Raw genomic sequence first — 20,000 nt, 5'->3', positions numbered from 1 at the left:
CCTCTCAGATTCCATTCATCATCACAGTGTCCTCCTTACTTGTCTTATTCAGAACTTCCCCTCTATAGCCTGGCCCCAGATCTGTTTGTGCTGTATTGCCAACTCCTGCAATATAATATGTTGGGCTTGATAACGACCATAGGAGTTGGCTATACAAACAGACCTGGGACCTGTTCTCCCATTGTAGCTAGAGGCCAGACCTGGCTGGGGCTGGAGCCAGTGTAGAAAGAAACACCACTCTGTAGTGTGTGATATATCAGACTGGATGTTAGGGGGAGGGGAGGAGGGGATGGAGGAGGGGGGGCAGGCCTGTTACTTCACCTCTTCTGCTCCCCTCTCTCCTTCTCTCTCTCCTCCTCTCTCTCCTTCTCTCTCTCCTTCTCTCTCTCTCCTTCTCTCTCTCCTTCTCTCTCTCCTTCTCTCTCCTCCTTCTCTCTCTCCTTCTCTCATTCTCTCTCTCCTTCTCTCTCTCCTCTCTCTCCTTCTCTCTCTCCTTCTCTCTCTCCTCTCTCCTCTCTCTCCTTCTCTCTCTCCTTCTCTCTCTCCTTCTCTCTCCTCCTTCTCTCTCTCCTTCTCTCTCTCCTTCTCTCTCTCCTTCTCTCTCTCCTTCTCTCTCCTCCTTCTCTCTCTCCTCTCTCCTCTCTCTCCTTCTCTCTCCTCTCTCCTTCTCTCTCCTCTCTCCTCTCTCTCCCTCTCCTTCTCTCTCCTTCTCTCTCTCCTTCTCTCTCCAAAGAGACCACATCTGTTTCTTCTGTTTTCTTTCTTTTTTTCTTTTTACTTTCTCTCTCTCTCTCTCTCTCTCTCTCTCTCTCTCTCTTCTCTCTCCTTCTCTCTCTCTCTCTCTCTCTCTCTCTCTCTCTCTCTCTCTCTCTCTCCTTCTCTCTCCTTCTCTCTCTCTCTCTCTCTCTCTCTCTCTCTCTCTCTCCTCTCTCTCTCTCTCTCTCTCTCTCTCTCTCTCTCTCTCTCTCTCTCTCTCTCTCTCTCTCTCTCTCTCTCTCTCTCTCTCTCTCTCTCTCTCTTACTGAGTCAGCAGAAGGCTGAGGGAAAGAGGAGGATGAAAGCAGATGGGGAGGAGGGGTACCTACAGAGCCCCTGCTCACAGTAGACCCTCCTCACTCTCTCTCTCTCTGCCAAAATGCCTCTCTCCTCCCTTCTTCCCTCCTACCTTTTATTTGGGTTAGGGGGGCTGACTCTTTTGTGACAGGAAACTGTATGAGAGAGAGTCCCTGGCTGGCTTGCCCTGTCTGAAATGGATCTCGCATCTGAGTGAGAGGAAGTCATCTGATACAAAGACAACAGGGTTGTGGTCATTAGGCAGCGAACAGACAAAAACATACTGAAACAGGGAAGGACTACCAGGACTTGTCCAATAAGAAACTTTGCAAACGTTTTCCGTTGCATGCCCAAATAAACAAGACCCAGGCTATGGAAGGCCTGTGATATTGGACATGATGAGGTTTTAAAGGCCCAGTGCAGTCAAAATTAAGTTTTCCCTGTGTTGTTTTATATCATATTGTACAACAGCTGATGAAACTAACACTGTAAATGTATTAAGACATTTTATTTCTTGATAGTTTCTGGGTGAAAATACAATCTACACAGGCTTTTCTAATCAGCAGGTTTGCATGGGCAAACCTCTCCACCAATAACAGCCCGTTGTCAGTTTTCCCCTCCCCACTCGGACTAAATTCTTGCTTGAGAATGATTTTTGTTGCTAAAAAGCCCATTTTGCCCATTTGAATTGAAATGTATTGCAGAAAGGTCCTTGATATTGATATAAAAACGTCTGTGTTGGGTCTTTAACTATAACTATGATATACTGTAAGGTCATGTACTCATATACCTAAGGTCATAGACACAGAAACACCACATTGAACTGATGACGGGACATAATTGTTATCTTCAGTGCTTCTGTTATTGCCAGCCATTTCTCTCTTTCTCTTTCTCTCTCTCATCTCTCTCTCTCATATTAATCCTGAGTAGGTAGATAGGCATGTTCTGTGTTGAGGACATGTGACCTTTATGGTTCTGACCTTTATGGTTCTTGGTCACGCCGTGCTGCCAAGTCGCTCTGTAACATTCCACATAATTAAATAGTGATCAGTGACTCATTGGGGATAATGGGGGCGGAAGACGCCACGTGTCAGTCTCTCAGTCTACTGGACTGTACTGTCATAATGTGTGTGTGCGTGTGTGCGTCTGCGTGTGTGTGTGTTGACTTAATCATAGGTGTGCATGGAAATGTACAGTAGGTGTGAAGGTAGGTTCACATGCATGCCAGTAACCTGGACACCTTCAATCATCTACAATACAGTACGATTCAATGCAATACATTACAATACAATTCAATATAATACAACACATTACAATACAATACAAGTCAATACAACACATTACAATACAATACAACACAATACAACATATTACAATACAATACAATACAATACAATACATTACAATACAACACAATACAACACATTACAATACAATACAATACAATGCAATACAATACAATACAATACAATACAATACAATACAATACATTACAATACAATACAATACAATACAATACATTACAATACAACACAATACAACACATTACAATACAACACAATACAATACAATACAACCAATACAATTCAACACATTACAATACAATACAACCAATACATTACAATACAATATAATACATTACAATACAATACAATACAATACAATACAATACATTGCAATACAATACAATACATTACAATACAATACAATACATTACAATACATTACAATACATTACAATACAATACAATACATTACAATACAATACATTGCAATACAATACATTGCAATACAATACATTACAATACATTGCAATACAATACATTACAATACAACACAATACAACACATTACAATACAATACAATACAATACAATACAATACAATACAATACAATACATTACAATACAATACAATACATTACAATACAATACATTGCAATACAATACAATACAATACAATACATTACAATACAATACAATACAATACATTGCAATACAATACAATACATTACAATACAATACAATACATTACAATACAATACATTGCAATACAATACATTACAATACAATACAATACAATACATTGCAATACAATACATTACAATACAATACAATACAATACAATACAATACATTGCAATACAATACAATACATTACAATACAATACAATACATTACAATACAATACATTGCAATACAATACAATACATTACAATACAATACAATACATTACAATACAATACAATACATTACAATACAATACATTGCAATACAATACAATACAATACAATACAATACATTGCAATACAATACAATACATTACAATACAATACAATACAATACAATACAATACATTGCAATACAATACAATACATTACAATACAATGCAATACATTACAATACAATACATTGCAATACAATACAATACATTACAATACAATACAATACATTACAATACAATACAATACATTACAATACAATACATTGCAATACAATACATTGCAATACAATACAATACAATACAATACAATACATTGCAATACAATAAAATACATTGCAATACAATACAATACCGTACATGTGTATGTGTGTGTTCACATGTGTGTCCATGTCCGGGTGTGTCAGCATGCTTGTTGTGTATGTGGTACATGTCTGCTTTAGTGTGTGTTTGCTCATGTCCATGTGTGGTGTGTGTCTGTCTCACAGTATGTGTATAGGCTCACGTAGTCTATGTTATGCACACTTCACACCTATGTAGGTGTACCCCTCCTATACCCACATCTCAATGAGAAGGTAGTCACACCATATCAGGTGTTGAAGCCTTCAGGTCGTCGGTCCGGGCTCAGTTCCCTCTGTCACTAAATCATTTTCAACTGACGCAAAGTAGCTGATGCCCCTCGTAAAAAAAGAGATTTTAACAAGTCATGAACACACACTGTGCCTGGAGTGGACTATGGAGCTGTGTGGCCATGAGATAGAGAGAGAGAGGGAGAGATGGGGAGAGAGAGAGATGGGGAGAGGGAGAGAGAGAGAGGGAGAGAGAGAGAGGGAGAGGGAGAGAGAGAGAGAGATGGGGAGAGAGAGGGAGAGATGGGGAGAGAGAGGGAGAGAGAGAGAGGGAGAGAGAGAGATGGGGAGAGAGAGAGATGGGGAGAGAGAGCGAGAGAGAGAGAGAGGGATAGAGAGAGAGAGAGAGATGGAGAGAGAGAGAGAGATGGGGAGAGAGAGAGATGGGGAGAGAGAGAGAGGGATAGAGAGAGAGAGATGGAGAGAGAGAGGGAGAGAGAGAGAGAGAGATGGAGAGAGAGGGAGAGAGAGAGGGAGAGAGAGAGAGGGAGAGAGAGAGAGAGAGAGAGAGAGAGAGAGAGAGAGGGAGAGAGAGAGAGATGGATTCTGGTTGTATTGTATTGCAATGTATTGTATTGTAATGTATTGTATTGTATTGTATTGTATTGTATTGTTATTGGTATTGTAATGTATTGTATTGAGAGAGAGAAGAATAGCATGTTGTTTCTATAAAGGCTGTTCTTTGAGTTGTGAAATACGACAGGACAACCAGGGGCGCAACTTTCACTCACCATTTTTTGAAATTGCATTTTTGTTCCCCCCCCTGATTTTATCATTGAAATGTGATACAAAACGAGGCAACGGTGTGCTTTAGGACCATGTGGACGCCTCCGAGCAGTCGGGTAGGCTGTTTGGAGTGTTTATCCGTCTAGATAAAAAAAAAGTTATGTCCCCCCACTTCTAAAACCAAAGCTGCGCCCCTGAGTACAGAAGCACAAAACAAGTGAGGAACAGAAAGCGAGCGAGGCTGGGCCGACTTGACTGCCATTCCTAGAAAGTCAGGCAGGCATGGGTGTTGTTTGTGTTGTGGAGGGGATGGGGGGCTGTGGGGATTCCTCTGTGGCGCTGGAGGGTATGGTGGGAGGGCCCCCTGACTTCTACTGGAGGACGCTGGAGGTTAGGGTGGAAGGGCTTCCCGACTGCTACTGGAGGACGTGGCTGGTGTGTCGGGCACAGCAGAGTAGAGCAGATTGAAAATGAGGTCAGCTCTGCACGTAACACACACTCACACACACACATACGGTGGAATGTTGAGTTGTGTAACAGAGGCGGGTAGGGGGAAAGGGGAGGGTGACACACTCAGCTTGCAGGCAGTAGAAATAGTCCTAGTAGTACTAGGAGAATGTACTGCAGGCTAGCAAAGCCACGTCACCACTTCATGTAAGAATGGAGTTGTTTTGGTTTGGGAAAGTAGATGGCTAGCTACAGCTAGGGAGAGAAGAGACTGGAGTTGTTTTGGTCTGGGAAAGTGGATGGCTAGCTACAGCTAGAGAGAGAAGAGACTGGAGTTGTTTTGGTTTGGGAAAGTAGATGGCTAGCTACAGCTAGAGAGAGAAGAGACTGGAGTTGTTTTGGTTTGGGAAAGTGGATGGCTAGCTACAGCTAGAGAGAGAAGAGACTGGAGTTGTTTTGGTTTGGGAAAGTAGATGGCTAGCTACAGCTAGAGAGAGAAGAGACTGGAGTTGTTTTGGTTTGGGAAAGTGGATGGCTAGCTACAGCGAGAGAGAGAAGAGACTGGAGTTGTTTTGGTCTGGGAAAGTGGATGGCTAGCTACAGCTAGAGAGAGAAGAGACTGGAGTTGTTTTGGTTTGGGAAAGTGGATGGCTAGCTACAGCTAGAGAGAGAAGAGACTGGAGTTGTTTTGGTCTGGGAAAGTAGATGGCTAGCTACAGCTAGAGAGAGAAGAGACTGGAGTTGTTTTGGTCTGGGAAAGTAGATAGCTAGCTACAGCTAGAGAGAGAAGAGACTGGAGTTGATTTGGTTTGGGAAAGTGGATGGCTAGCTACAGCTAGAGAGAGAAGAGACTGGAGTTGATTTGGTTTGGGAAAGTGGATGGCTAGCTACACCTAGAGAGAGAAGAGACTGGAGTTGATTTGGTTTGGGAAAGTGGATGGCTAGCTACAGCTAGAGAGAGAAGAGACTGGAGTTGATTTGGTTTGGGAAAGTGGATGGCTAGCTACACCTAGAGAGAAAGAGACTGGAGTTGATTTGGTTTGGGAAAGTGGATGGCTAGCTACACCTAGAGAGAGAAGAGACTGGAGTTGATTTGGTTTGGGAAAGTGGATGGCTAGCTACAGCTAGAGAGAGAAGAGACTGGAGTTGATTTGGTTTGGGAAAGTGGATGGCTAGCTACAGCTAGAGAGAGGTTTGTTTGAAGAGTTCATTTGATGCATGGTGTTGTGCACACACAACACACACAACACACACAACTGAATTTGAATTCCCTTTCAGATAGTCTCTCTGTTTCCATGTACACAAGGTTTGATTCTAGGTGTTGAGATTCAGAGATTCAGAGGAAAGAAAGTAAAACAGTCTGCATTCTCTCTCTACCCCTCTCTTTTTCTCTCTCTACCCCCTCTATTTCTACCCCCTCTCTCTCTCTCTCTCTCTCTCTCTACCCCTCTCTTTTTCTCTCTCTACCCCCTCTATTTCTACCCTCTCTCTCTCTCTCTCTCTCTCTCTACCCCTCTCTTTTTCTCTCTCTACCCCCTCTATTTCTACCCCCTCTCTCTCTCTCTCTCTACCCCTCTCTTTCTCTCTCTCTACCCCCTCTATTTCTACCCCCTCTCTCTCTCTCTACCCCTCTCTTTTTCTCTCTCTACCCCCTCTATTTCTACCCCCTCTCTCTCTCTCTCTCTCTCTCTACCCCTCTCTTTTTCTCTCTCTACCCCCTCTATTTCTACCCCCTCTCTCTCTCTCTCTCTACCCCTCTCTTTCTCTCTCTCTACCCCCTCTATTTCTACCCCCTCTCTCTCTCTCTACCCCTCTCTTTCTCTCTCTCTACCCCCTCTATTTCTACCCCCTCACTCTCTCTCTCTCTCTCTCTACCCCTCTCTTTCTCTCTCTCTACCCCCTCTATTTCTACCCCCTCTCTCTCTCTCTCTCTCTCTCTCTACCCCTCTCTTTCTCTCTCTCTACCCCCTCTATTTCTACCCCCTCTCTCTCTCTCTCTCTCTACCCCTCTTTTTCTCTCTCACTCTCTCTACCCCCTCTTTCTCTCTCTCTCTCTACCCCCTCTCTCTCTCTCTCTCTACCCCTCTCTTTCTCTCTCTCTACCCCCTCTATTTCTACCCCCTCTCTCTCTCTCTACCCCTCTCTTTCTCTCTCTCTACCCCCTCTATTTCTACCCCCTCACTCTCTCTCTCTCTCTCTCTACCCCTCTCTTTCTCTCTCTCTACCCCCTCTATTTCTACCCCCTCTCTCTCTCTCTCTCTCTCTCTCTACCCCTCTCTTTCTCTCTCTCTACCCCCTCTATTTCTACCCCCTCTCTCTCTCTCTCTCTCTCTCTACCCCTCTTTTTCTCTCTCACTCTCTCTACCCCCTCTTTCTCTCTCTCTCTCTACCCCCTCTTTCTCTCTATCTAGCTTTCTCTCTCTCTATCCCCTCTCTTTCTACCCTCTCTATCTCTCTTTCTCTCTACCCCTCTCTTGCTCTCTCTCTCTGCCTCTGCGTGACATCGTAGGAGATTGTGTACCCATTGTGCAACCCACACAATACTAGTCCGATGATATAATATACATGGAACCCCCACCACCTCTTTCTCAGAAACCCATTCTTATACTGACGCTGAGGAGAGGAGAGAATTGGTGGTTTGTGCCAGTGGGTTATGTGTTATTGTGTGTTAATCATTGACATCGGTACAGTGTGTATGCAGACCTGTAGGCCCATTTCACCGTGTCCCTAGGTGGGACTAGTGTCCCCACTAGTGTCCCCACTAGTCTGTCTGTCTGTCCGACTCCAACCTTAGCTGTCATGCAACTCAGGACAGAAGGGACATTTCAAGCGTTTCCTTGCACTTCTTGTATAATGACATTACAGACTGTTGTTACACTTCTTGTATAATGACATTACAGACTGTTGTTACACTTCTTGTATAATGACATTACAGACTGTTGTTACACTTCTTGTATAATGACATTACAGACTGTTGTTACACTTCTTGTATAATGACATTACAGACTGTTGTTACACTTCTTGTATAATGACATTACAGACTGTTGTTACACTTCTTGTATAATGACATTACAGACTGTTGTTACACTTCTTGTATAATGACATTACAGACTGTTGTTACACTTCTTGTATAATGACATTACAGACTGTTGTTACACTTCTTGTATAATGACATTACAGACTGTTGTTACACTTCTTGTATAATGACATTACAGACTGTTGTTACACTTCTTGTATAATGACATTACAGACTGTTGTTACAGCTTTGGAAAACGTGCATATTTAGTTTGGGCGCTCCTGACTTTGAAATGATACAGAGATGCACACCAAACCATTCTTTAACTTTTAGATGTGTGTTTTGTTAGATACTACTGCAGCGTTGGAGCTAGGAACACAAGCATTTCACTACAGACAAGCATTTCGCTAAGCTTACAACAACAACCGCTAACTATGTGAACATGCGACCAATAGCATTTGATTTGATTTGAACCACATCACTTCATCGAACACAACTGGTGGTCGATCTCCAAACTGACATTTGACTTCTCACACTCCTTTATTCTCACTTGTTTCCTATTCTCTATTCTCACTCGTTTCCTATTCTCTATTCTCACTCGTTTCCTATTCTCTATTCTCACTCGTTTCCTATTCTCTATTCTCACTCATTTCCTATTCTCTATTCTCACTCGTTTCCTATTCTCTATTCTCACTCGTTTCCCATTCTCTATTCTCACTCGTTTCCTATACTCTATTCTCACTCGTTTCCTATTCTTTACTCTCACTCGTTTCCTATTCTCTATTCTCACTCGTTTCCTATTCTTTACTCTCACTCATTTCCTATTCTCTATTCTCACTCGTTTCCTATTCTCTATTCTCACTCGTTTCCTATTCTCTATTCTCACTCGTTTCCTATTCTCTATTCTCACTCGTTCTTATTTTTTGGCGCTTTGTACACTACGTCTGCTTTGTACGCGACAGAGGTACACTACATGACCAACAAGTATGTGGACACTTGCTCGTCGAACATCTCATCCACTTATTTGAAGGGGTGTCCACGTACCTTTGTATATACAGCGCATGTTGAATCAAAGGTGTTTTTAATCTGACGTGCTTTAGTTTCAGTCACCCCCGGGCTAGTTTCAGTCACCCCAGGGCTAGTTTCAGTCACCCCCGGGCTAGTTTCAGTCACCCCAGGGCTAGTTTCAGTCACCCCGGGGCTAGTTTCAGTCACCCCAGGGCTAGTTTCAGTCACCCCGGGGCTAGTTTCCTAGTTTCAGTCACCCCGGGGCTAGTTTCAGTCACCCCGGGGCTAGTTTCAGTCACCCCCGGGCTAGTTTCAGTCACCCCCGGGCTAGTTTCGGTCACCCCCGGGCTAGTTTCGGTCACCCCGGGGCTAGTTTCAGTCACCCCCGGGCTAGTTTCAGTCACCCCAGGGCTAGTTTCAGTCACCCCAGGGCTAGTTTCAGTCACCCCAGGGCTAGTTTCAGTTTTGGAAAGAGACAAACGAAACCAATCGCAACAAGGCATTCCAATAGACATGGAAATTCCAGTTAGACATGAAAATACTACCAACGACTGAACAACAATAAACCAGTTGTTTTCTATGGCAACAGAGACAAATCAAAACGTGTGTGGAGACTTAGGCATTTCCTGCTGAAGTAGGCTAATTCAGCTAGCCACGTTGACCGTGTCACTCACTCCTTGGCGTACACTGTGTTGTTTTGCTAAGTTGCTGTGTTGACGCAGGTTTCAGTCGCTTGCGTGCTAAAGACGGAGCCTCGTGACTCATAGCCCTTGTTTCTGTGGCCAGGTCTGTGTGTGTGTGTGTGTTGATGGGGCCTATTGTGTCTCTGTCTCGCCTCGCACAGTTGTCACCAAACACTCCACACACACACACACACACACACACACACACACACACGCATACATTCTCACAGTGGGTGTGTCGTCCTCGCTGACAGAAAACAAATAAAGCCTGACTGTCTGTTCCAGAGAACTGACATTTCATATCTGAAAGGAAATCATCTCCCTCTGTCTGCCTGTCTTTTATCTCTCTCCTTCTCCATTTCTCTTTCTTTCTCTTTCTCTCTCTCTCCTTTAGACCCCCCTCTCTATCGCTCTCGCCTGTCTTTCTCTTTCTCTTTCTCTCTCTCTCTCTCTCTCTCTCTCTCTCTCTCTCTCGCTCTCCCTCTCTATCTCCCGCTCTCTCTCTCTCCCCCCTCTCTCTCTCTCTCTCCCCTCTTTCTCTCGCTCTCTCTATCCCTCTCCCTCTCTATCTCCCGCTCTCTCTCTCTCTCTCTCTCTCTCTCTCTCTCTCTCTCTCTCTCTCTCTCCCTCTTTCTCTCTCTCTCTCCCCTCTTTCTCTCTCTCTCTCTCCCTCTTTCTCTCTCTCTCTCTCTCTCTCTCTCTCACTCTCTCTCTATCTATCTCTCTCTCTCTTTCCTTTCTCTCTATTATCATACAGTACATTGCTTGCAGTGATGTTGTGGTAAAAAAGTTGATGGGTAAACTCTTATCGCCAGTGGTGGTGAGTAAAGCAACACACCCTGTACTTTCAATGTGTAAACTGTCAAGCAAAAGAAACAAGTGTGGAACCCATGTTTACTTACGTCTGCCCTCCACTACACCACTGATGGCGTGGGCTGTGTCTCACCACAAAGACACGTTCACATGGGACGACTGTCTCTCTTTTCTTGTTTTTCTCTCCGTTCCGCTGTTTTTGAGGACGGTGCGGTCTGGCCCATCAGATCTCTTCTTCTCTTCTTTCTTGTTAATGTAAACATGTGTGCCTGGGCAGGGGCTGAGGACCAGAGGGTGACAGAGAGAGAGACTGATGAGGAGAGGAGGGCTGTGTTCTGTGTTGTGTTCTGTGTCTGCTAGCCCCCAGGCTGGGACTGGATCTCTTCTTTCTTGTCCCACTTCCCCTCTCTCTCCTTTTCTCTCTCCTTTAGACCCCTGTCTCTCTCTCTCTTTCTCTCTCTCCCCTTTTTCCCTCTCTCTCTCCCCTATTTCCCTCTCTCTCTCTCTCTCTCTCTCTCTCTCTCTCTCTCTCTCTCTCTCTCTCTCTCTTTCCTTCACTCTCTCTCCCCTCTTTCCCTCTCTCTCCCTCTCTCTCTCTGTCCCCTCTCCCTCCCCCTTCAGTCTGTCTGTCTGGTTGCCAGATGTGGAACCATTCACCATACTTGGCAACCCCAAAATTCCATAAACCCACCGTGGCGATACGATACAGGCGATCCAGCTCAGGCCCACTTACACCACTTACACTACTTGAAGTAGAGTAGGCTAACACCGTGGGGGCATTTAGAACTACTTAGGTTAAACGTTTTCGGCTTTTAAATGAAGCTTTTAAGAGGGTTTTTTTCCCGGAGTGTGTCGTAATGTCATGACCCATATCTGGTAAACAGCTTAGTATCAATTTAAAGGGAATGAGGCTTCCATTTTTGTCACCAGATGAACCAGGGGTTCTGTTTTGAGTTGAAGTGGTCAGAATTAGAAACAAAGAGGATGGCGGAGTATGTTTTCCAGAGCCAGTCAGGAGGCTATGTTCCCTCCTGTACTGGACATTTAGCTCATGTCTTTCTCCTCCTCTCTTATTCTTTGAACAATGTGGACGTCTCTCTCGGTCTCTGTTCTGAAGTCAAAACAAGCGTGTCAGGCACGGCAGGGTGGGTTCTTCTCCTTCCGGCCAAACATGACGAACCGAGTTGGCCTGGCGAGCGAGGGGAAACATCGCAGCAGTGTGTTTCTGCTGACCCCTGACCTTTACTAGAACGAACAGGCTTGGTCCAGCGCCAGGCGCAGGCGTGCTGCTCATTCCTCCGCATCCACGGGTCGGTGTGTGTATGTGTGAGTGTGTGTGTATTTATGGGCTGTTGTCATTCAAAAAGCCATAACGTAAAGCAAGCAAAGCAAAGTGAGAGGGTTAGGGTAGTGGGTTATGTTAAGTAGGACTGATTAGAATGTGGACACAGTGTTCTGAAGGAAGGGAGTTGGGTTAGGGTAGTGGGTTATGTTAAGTAGGACTGATTAGAATGTGGACAGTGTTCTGAAGGAAGGGAGTTGGGTTAGGGTAGTGGGTTATGTTAAGTAGGACTGATTAGAATGTGGACACAGTGTTCTGAAGGAAGGGAGTTGGGTTAGGGTAGTGGGTTATGTTAAGTAGGACTGATTAGAATGTGGACACAGTGTTCTGAAGGAAGGGAGTTGGGTTAGGGGAGTGGGTTATGTTAAGTAGGACTGATTAGAATGTGGACACAGTGTTCTGAAGGAAGGGAGTTGCTTTGCTTTGTGTTTGTCATTAAGCCTTTGCTTTGTGTTTGGCATTAAGCCTTTAAGTGTGTGTGTGTGTGTGTGTGTGTGTGTGTGTGTGTGTGTGTGTGTGTGTGTGTGTGTGTGTGTGTGTGTGTGTGTGTGTGTGTGTGTGTGTGTGTGTGTGTGAATGAGTGTGTGTGAATGAGTGTGTGTGTGAATGAGTGTGTGTGTGTGTGAATGAGTGTGTGAGTGAGTGAGTGAGTGAGTGAGTGAGTGAGTGTGTGAGTGAGTGAGTGAGTGAGTGAGTGAGTGAGTGAGTGAGTGGACGGAAGGGTTTAGTAAAAAAAAATCGGAGTAATTCACAAAATGAACCACCCGACTGAGCCCAATCTCGGGAGCAAATGACAGCGGTCAGGTGGCTTCCTCTTGGACGTGACCGTGAATGGGCCGCGCCTCTCGCGGTCACAACAGTCCAGAGAGCCAGCTTTACAGTCTTGTTACCTCAAACCCTTACATTCCATCGGGGCCCAACAATAGAGGAACTATAGTCTATTCCAGAGACCTACAGCACTGCCTGGAGGCTAATAACCATTTATGAGTCTTTATAATCCATATTAGAGCCTTATGTCACAAGCCCTTAGACTCACTATAATGTCAACCATAGATATTTAGACATAGATAGATATATGTCTCTATGTAGCTATATATATATATATATGTTTCTGATGTTAATACAGCCGTGTCTGTATGCTACCATACCTTGATGTGTTTCCATTCATACGGGTCGTTAGGGGGAAGTGTTCCCAGACTGGTTTGACCATAGGTAAATATGAGCACCTTATAGTGTGTTCAGATCAACCAGTTCTCTGTCATGTCTGCTGTCTGGATCATCAAAGGTTCCTATTCACATGAACATAAAAGGGGATACTATTTTCAACCCACCCTGATGAATTGGAATGAGAAATGTGAAGTAGCTCGGTCTCAACGTTGTGTATCGGGAACAGAATGAAATGGGCATCCCTTTTCAAGGACACTATTGTGTGTGTGTGTGTGTGTGTGTGTGTGTGTGTGTGTGTGTGTGTGTGTGTGTGTGTGTGTGTGTGTGTGTGTGTGTGTGTGTGTCAGCCAGGCATTCTTGATGAATATTGAGTGACCAGGGTCTGGTTTAATAACAAACAGAAGTACGAAACAGCAAGGATCTGTCAGGGAGGGACACACACACACACACACACACACACACACACACACACACACACACACACACACACACACACACACACACTAAGAGATTTCTGGAGCGAGGTGACCAGGCATGAGAACAACTGGTTCATAGCCTCTGACATGCAAGGTTTGGGTCAGAAAGAGAGGGAGGGAAAGTCTAATCGAATAATCATCTACTTTTTAAAATGGGGGGGGGGGGGGGGGATAAAATGAAACATTTATTGGAGAATGACATAACGGCAAACTCCATCCATCATCTCATCCTAAAATACTTTACAGATGTTTCTCTCCCCCTCCGAGCTAGGTCTGTGTTTACCTGGTATGAGGTGTCCAAACAGAACTCTGTTTCACTGCTGTTGTGATAAACAGAACCTGGTTTCAGGTCAGATCACTCAGGACAGTTAGGATACTAAAGACCAGGTCTCTGTGCAGGTGTGGATCTGGAACTGACTCCAGGTAAATAAACAGTGGTAAATCTCCAGAGGAGGAGTGGCGGAGGGGAATTGGGGACTATAGAGGGGCTACGCCTTGTTTTTTTTATTTTTCATAGAGCCAAGATGGTCGCCCATTGGCTCGGGTTACGCTCGGATGATGTGTTCGCTGAGCCCTGCCTAGTGCAGCTGAGCACACTGAGCGGATGTTTCCAGCCAGAGGAGAAAGTAGTCTTCCACCACCAGATCGGACCCCAGCCACGGCCCTCGGCCTCCTTCCTGCCCGCTTCCTCTGGCCTCCCCTGGCCTGGGTCCAGCTGCTTCATGTGGGCTGGGGAGTGGGGAGAGTGGGGCAGGTTGGAGGTGGTGGGGTGGAGGCCCCCACCCCTGATCCTCCTCTGAAGACACTTGTTCTCCTGTGGGGTGGAGGGTGAGGAGGGTGTGTTGGTGTTGGCAGCCAGGGTGGGGTAACGTATTAGGGGGGGGTAGGTGCCCCCTTGGGAGAAATAGGAATGAAAGCGCTGGAGCACTTTCACACGGCCCTCGTTTTCAGCTGAATTCCTGTCTGCACCTGCAAGATGTTTTTGCTCAACTATTTTTATAGAAAAGCTGTACGTTTTTCTGAAGACCACAATGATTAAACACACTGAAGTGAAAGGTGCCATTCTAATTGATGTTAGAGGGGAATAACGATGTTTGATGTTGGGGAGAGAAGATGGCTGCTAGTCTAACGGTTCACCTTCTGTTGTCTGGGTCTTATACTGACCTCCTAATGGAGTGGGCTGGGAGGAAGAGGGTCTCTCTTCCTATAAAACACAGGCAACGCCCTGCCGTGAAATAGAAACAACTAGCTTGGGATAAGTACAAGGACCCCGTGTGTGTGTGTGTGTGTGTGTGTGTGTGTGTGTGTGTGTGTGTGTGTGTGTGTGTGTGTGTGTGTGTGTGTGTGTGTGTGTGTGTGTGTTGTGCAAGCGTTCATGTGTGTGAGTGTGTGTTTGCTTGTGTGTGTACATGCAGCTGTGTGTGCGTGTTCACAACAGACCCAGGTGTGCTGGGCTCCTCAGCCAGAGAGCTAGCAGCCTGTCTGTGATTAGACTGATTGTAATGGAGGGATGACCTGAGGACAGACTGGAGGCAGTCTGCAGTTAGAACCAGTTTACTGTTCATGTGGAGAGAAGCCTGGAGCTGGAGGAGAGGAAGGAAGGAAGCCTAGCTAGGACAAAGAAAGGCTTCATGCATTATCCTAGAAAACAGAAGGCATTTTATTTATTTTTAATTTCACCTTTATTTAACCAGGTAGGCTAGTTGAGAACAAGCTCTCATTTACAACTGCAACCTGGCCAAGATAAAGCAAAGCAGTGCGACACAAACAACAACACAGAGTTACACATGGAATAAACAAACATACAGTCAATAACACAGTAGAAAAGTCTATATACAAGTCTATATATTTTAAAGCCCCTTTTTGGACAAAATGGGATAAAAGTAGCTATGAAAAGAGTTACACAACCTGACTATAGGAGTAGTATAGGATAGGAGTGGAGGATCTGATCCCACTAGGACACAAACTGACTATATGAGTAGTATATGATAGGAGTGGTGGATCTGATCCCACTAGGACACAACCTGACTATAGGAGTAGTATAGGATAGGGGTGCTAGGATCTGATCCCACTAGGACACAACCTGACTATAGGAGTAGTATAGGATTGGAGTGGAGGATCTGATCCCACTAGGACATAACCTGACTATAGGAGTAGTATAGGATAGGGGTGCTAGGATCTGATCCCACTAGGACACAACCTGACTATAGGAGTAGTATAGGATTGGAGTGGAGGATCTGATCCCACTAGGACATAACCTGACTATAGGAGTAGTATAGGATAGGAGTGCTAGGATCTGATCCCACTAGGACATAACCTGACTATAGGAGTAGTATAGGATTGGAGTGCTAGGATCTGATCCCACTAGGACATAACCTGACTATAGGAGTAGTATAGGATTGGAGTGCTAGGATCTGATCCCACTAGGACATAACCTGACTATAGGAGTAGTATAGGATAGGAGTGCTAGGATCTGATCCCACTAGGACATAACCTGACTATAGGAGTAGTATAGGATAGGAGTGCTAGGATCTGATCCCACTAGGACACAACCTGACTATAGGAGTAGTATAGGATAGGAGTGGAGGATCTGATCCCACTAGGACATAACCAGTGTTGTGTCAATAACAGTAGGTTTATATCAAGTTGCATCATGCAGAAACCTCATGCAACTGGTTTCTGTTCTCTTCTGCTGCAGTAACACGCCACACTATCGGACACAGCCCATATCCAGTGTAGGGGCAAGTACTTTTACATTTGTTCATTCTACCACACATCACTCAAACGACTGTCATGAAATTATCGAGTGCTTTTCTCTGTTGACTGGTGTGACTGTGGTTAGGGGGTCATTTTGGGGCGTTGGCATCTGGGGCCCCTTGGGTCAATGTTTTTTTCTCTCTGAAGATCGTACACTGCAGTACAATATACACACAGAGCGGCCATTTTGGGTCTAAAGATGCCTTGGCCGTGTGATGTGCTCTTTGGTTTTGGGGGCGGTCGACTCACGTCACGACGTCTTTCTGAGAACACCTGTGTGGGTTTTTCTTGGCCAGCGTTGCCATGAGTCTGGCAGGAGGAGATATAGCCTGGAGAGAGTAGAGGAGACAGTAAAGCCATAGGCCCTGTGATATTTAGGTCAGTGTGTCAGGCTGTCAGGCCCTGGATATGTGTAGCCCATGTCGTGACCTGTTTGGGACTGGACATAGGCCAAGTCATTTGTAAGCTTACGACCACCGTAACATACATCAAGGTACGATCTGTACTTAACTGTTGATTAAAACATGCATCCGCCATTTCCTGGTTGATACAATTCTATAGGTTCGCCTAATGTCAGTGTGACAAAACAAGCTAGTAGAGTGTAGAGAATCATTGTACCATCTAAACCGCTGTGAAATATGTTCTACAACCAAAAATATTGTATTTCCAGCTGTTTGAAGCTGCTGTACAAAACCAAAAGGGAAGCCTAGAAATAGTGCACATTGATCAAATGTACCGCTTCTTAGACTTGCTTTCAATGAGAATGACAGATTTATAACTCACATTTCTTAAGTGCATTTTGTCGGGCTCCAAAAAGTTTACATTTTGCAGCTTTAACTGTTGATTAAAACATGCATCAAGATAATATCTCTCCTTAAATGTTGATTAAAACATGCATCAAGATAATATCTCTCCTTAAATGTTGATTAAAACATGCATAAAGATAATATCTCTCCTTAAATGTTGATTAAAACATGCATCAAGATAATATCTCTCCTTAAATGTTGATTAAAACATGCATAAAGATAATATCTCTCCTTAAATGTTGATTAAAACATGCATCAAGATAATATCTCTCCTTAAATGTTGATTAAAACATGCATCAAGATAATATCTCTCCTTAAATGTTGATTTCATGTTTTATGGTGGTGGAGTATCATCTCTAGCATATTGCCCGAGCATCGTTCATTCATCTCTCCATCCCTCCATCATCTCTTCATCCCTGGCTGGTCATAAATGGTCAGCTTGTATTCCTGCACCACCTCTCCTCCTCTCCTCCCCCCATTGTGAGACCAAAAGGCCCACACATTATTGATGTTTGATTACCCTTTTCAATTTTCAGTTTACAATTCATTTCGGGTGCTCGTTAGGGCAACCGTTTGCTCACGAGTTGACGTAAAAGGCCCCGGCCTCTATCCCAAAATGGCACCCTATCCCCTAGATAGTGCACTACTTTTTCAGAGCACATTGTGCACTATGTAGCGAATAGGGTGCCGATTGGGACGTAGCCCATCTCTTTGGCTCTCCTGCTACCAGAGGCAGTGCTCAACACAAGCATATTGTCCTCTCTCTGTCTCTCTCTCTTTGTCTCTCTCTGTACTATGACATAATGTGACAGAAAGCACACTCACACACTGCGGCTGTCGGGGGTTATGCAACCTGCATGGCTGTGTTGTTTGGACAGGCCATTAAACCTGCAGAAGGAGTGTGTGTGTGTGTGTGTGTGTGTGTGTGTGTGTGCGCGTGCGTGCGTGCGACCTGCGCTCGACCCTCTCCACTCTCTCAACACACTCCGTCCACAAGCTTGAGTGTGTGGGAGCGTGTGTGTGGGGATGTATGGAGAATAGAAAGTGAATGTGTGTGTGTGTGTGTGTGTGTGTGTGTGTGTGTGTGTGTGTGTGTGTGTGTGTGTGTGTGTGATAAGAGCAGTTGGGGAAGCTGGGTGTTATAGAGTGTAGGACGTTCACCGTACAACGTAGAGATAAACGGGGCAGTTCAAGAGGATGCTACAAAATGAACGTCAAACACTAGATTTCTTTGCCCTACGTCATTATACATTACATAGAATGAATCATTAGATTGTTCTCTACAATATTAAAACCTTAATATACTTGTCCTTGCCAGTGTTGATGAAGTAAGAGCGTTAATTTGCTGGGACAGTTGCTAGTTTAGACTGCACCACTCTTGGTTGTAGCTCTTCCATATTTGGTGTTGTGGGGTGGTACCATTTGTTGGTGTTGACGCTGGTTGGACCAATCAAAATCAACTTGATATCCTTGGCTTTCATTGTCTATATTGGCGATCAATCTATGTTGACAGGGGGCGTTTCTATGGCAATTTAAAGGGAAATACTCTTTGTAAATAAATATATATTTAGTCCCTATTTAGTTTTGTATTCAGCGGAATTCATGTAGAAAAAGCCCATGTTTTCACTCCCGAACCTGCAGCCACTAGTTAGCTTGTCAGTTGACGATGGACGTTGGCGCCGTTCTGCCCTGGAGCAGCGCCACAGAGTTCTATGGAGCAGTGACCCCTTGTTGATCATGCCTGTGCTGACATTCCCTTCACCGTAAACATGCTACATTCTCAGAGTGAATCGTCTGTAACGTTGGAACCACATATGGTAGAGACATGGGGTTTGGACTATTGTTTTTCTGCCGGAATGAACATTGCAACCAGGATGTGTATGCTCCCAGCATGTTTCACTTTGACCCCCCCCCCACCACCTGATAAGCATTGTGATTGAGTTCCAGAGGAAAGTATGACACTGAAAACCAACAGAACAGTCACGCGATTAGGATCGCTCTCTAGCGAAGCTCTGCCATCTACTCTCAGTCTCTGCGTGCATTTGTGCTCCTCTGTGTTTCTACCAAGCAGATAACTTCAAAAGGATCTCTCTAGTTCACCTGTGTTGACCCTGCAGTGTAGGAGCCTTTCCTGTACATGTTGCTGACTCAACTCACTCCCTCACCACTCTCCACCTCTGGTTGTTTGTGTTACAGACGTGCCAAACTACGGCTGTACCTTGAGCAGCTGAAGGAGCTGGTTCCTTTGGGTCCGGACAGCACTAGACACACCACACTGAGCCTGCTGAAAAGGGCCAAGATGCACATCAAGGTACCACGACCACACAGAGCCACAACCACAACCAGAGCCACGCTGAATGTTAAATGCGTCCTTCTAGAATTGCCATATCAAGGACGTCAGTGTAGAAGTACAATTACTAGAATGAACATGATATGATGTCACCAAACTTGGTGTCTTTTGGAAGATCATTCTATGGTTTGTAATTCTACGGGCCACAGACATAATCTTATACTGTAATTCCAGAACAACGGAAACTGAAAGTTCTTGAACGTCAAATCACAAAACCACAGGCCTTTGAAAGGCTGTACTGTAATCATAATAAGTCATAATTATGCCACTGGGCCCAGTCGGACTCCAGAGGTGAATAAATTACTGCATCAGAGCTTTTCCTTTTCCTTTTAAAGGACCCCAGAGAGTTACCCACTAGCAGACAGACAGACAGACAGGAAGTAGGTCAGGAATGTCTCCCTGTCCTCAGGAAGTACCTCCTGATCCTACCTCAGAGGCTCAGTGCTCAGCTGCTGTTTCCTCAGAGTCTCCCTGCACCGCCAGGCACTTACTCTCTCTCTCTACATCTTT

General features: G+C 44.8%; 1 protein-coding gene across 5 annotated transcripts in view; it reads left to right on the top strand.

Moving 5' to 3' along the window:
- The window catches only part of LOC139370726 (max dimerization protein 4-like), a 60,233-nt gene that overhangs the window by 23,551 nt on the left and 16,682 nt on the right, over positions 1-20,000 (top strand). For all 5 annotated transcript variants that reach the window (XR_011627170.1, XR_011627169.1, XR_011627168.1 and 2 more), the window contains exon 4: positions 19,337-19,451. Coding sequence is in view for 1 of the 5 variants with exons in the window: in XM_071110381.1 (XP_070966482.1) it covers positions 19,337-19,451 (115 nt within the window). In the remaining 4 variants the exon portion in view is untranslated. The remainder of the gene's footprint in view (positions 1-19,336; positions 19,452-20,000) is intronic.

The sequence above is a fragment of the Oncorhynchus clarkii genome, chromosome 17 (genome assembly GCF_045791955.1).
Source record: "Oncorhynchus clarkii lewisi isolate Uvic-CL-2024 chromosome 17, UVic_Ocla_1.0, whole genome shotgun sequence".
In the NCBI taxonomy this organism is placed as follows: domain Eukaryota; kingdom Metazoa; phylum Chordata; class Actinopteri; order Salmoniformes; family Salmonidae; genus Oncorhynchus; species Oncorhynchus clarkii.
Note: the sequence above shows the minus strand (reverse complement) of the source record. Positions and strands in the feature narration are given on the sequence as shown.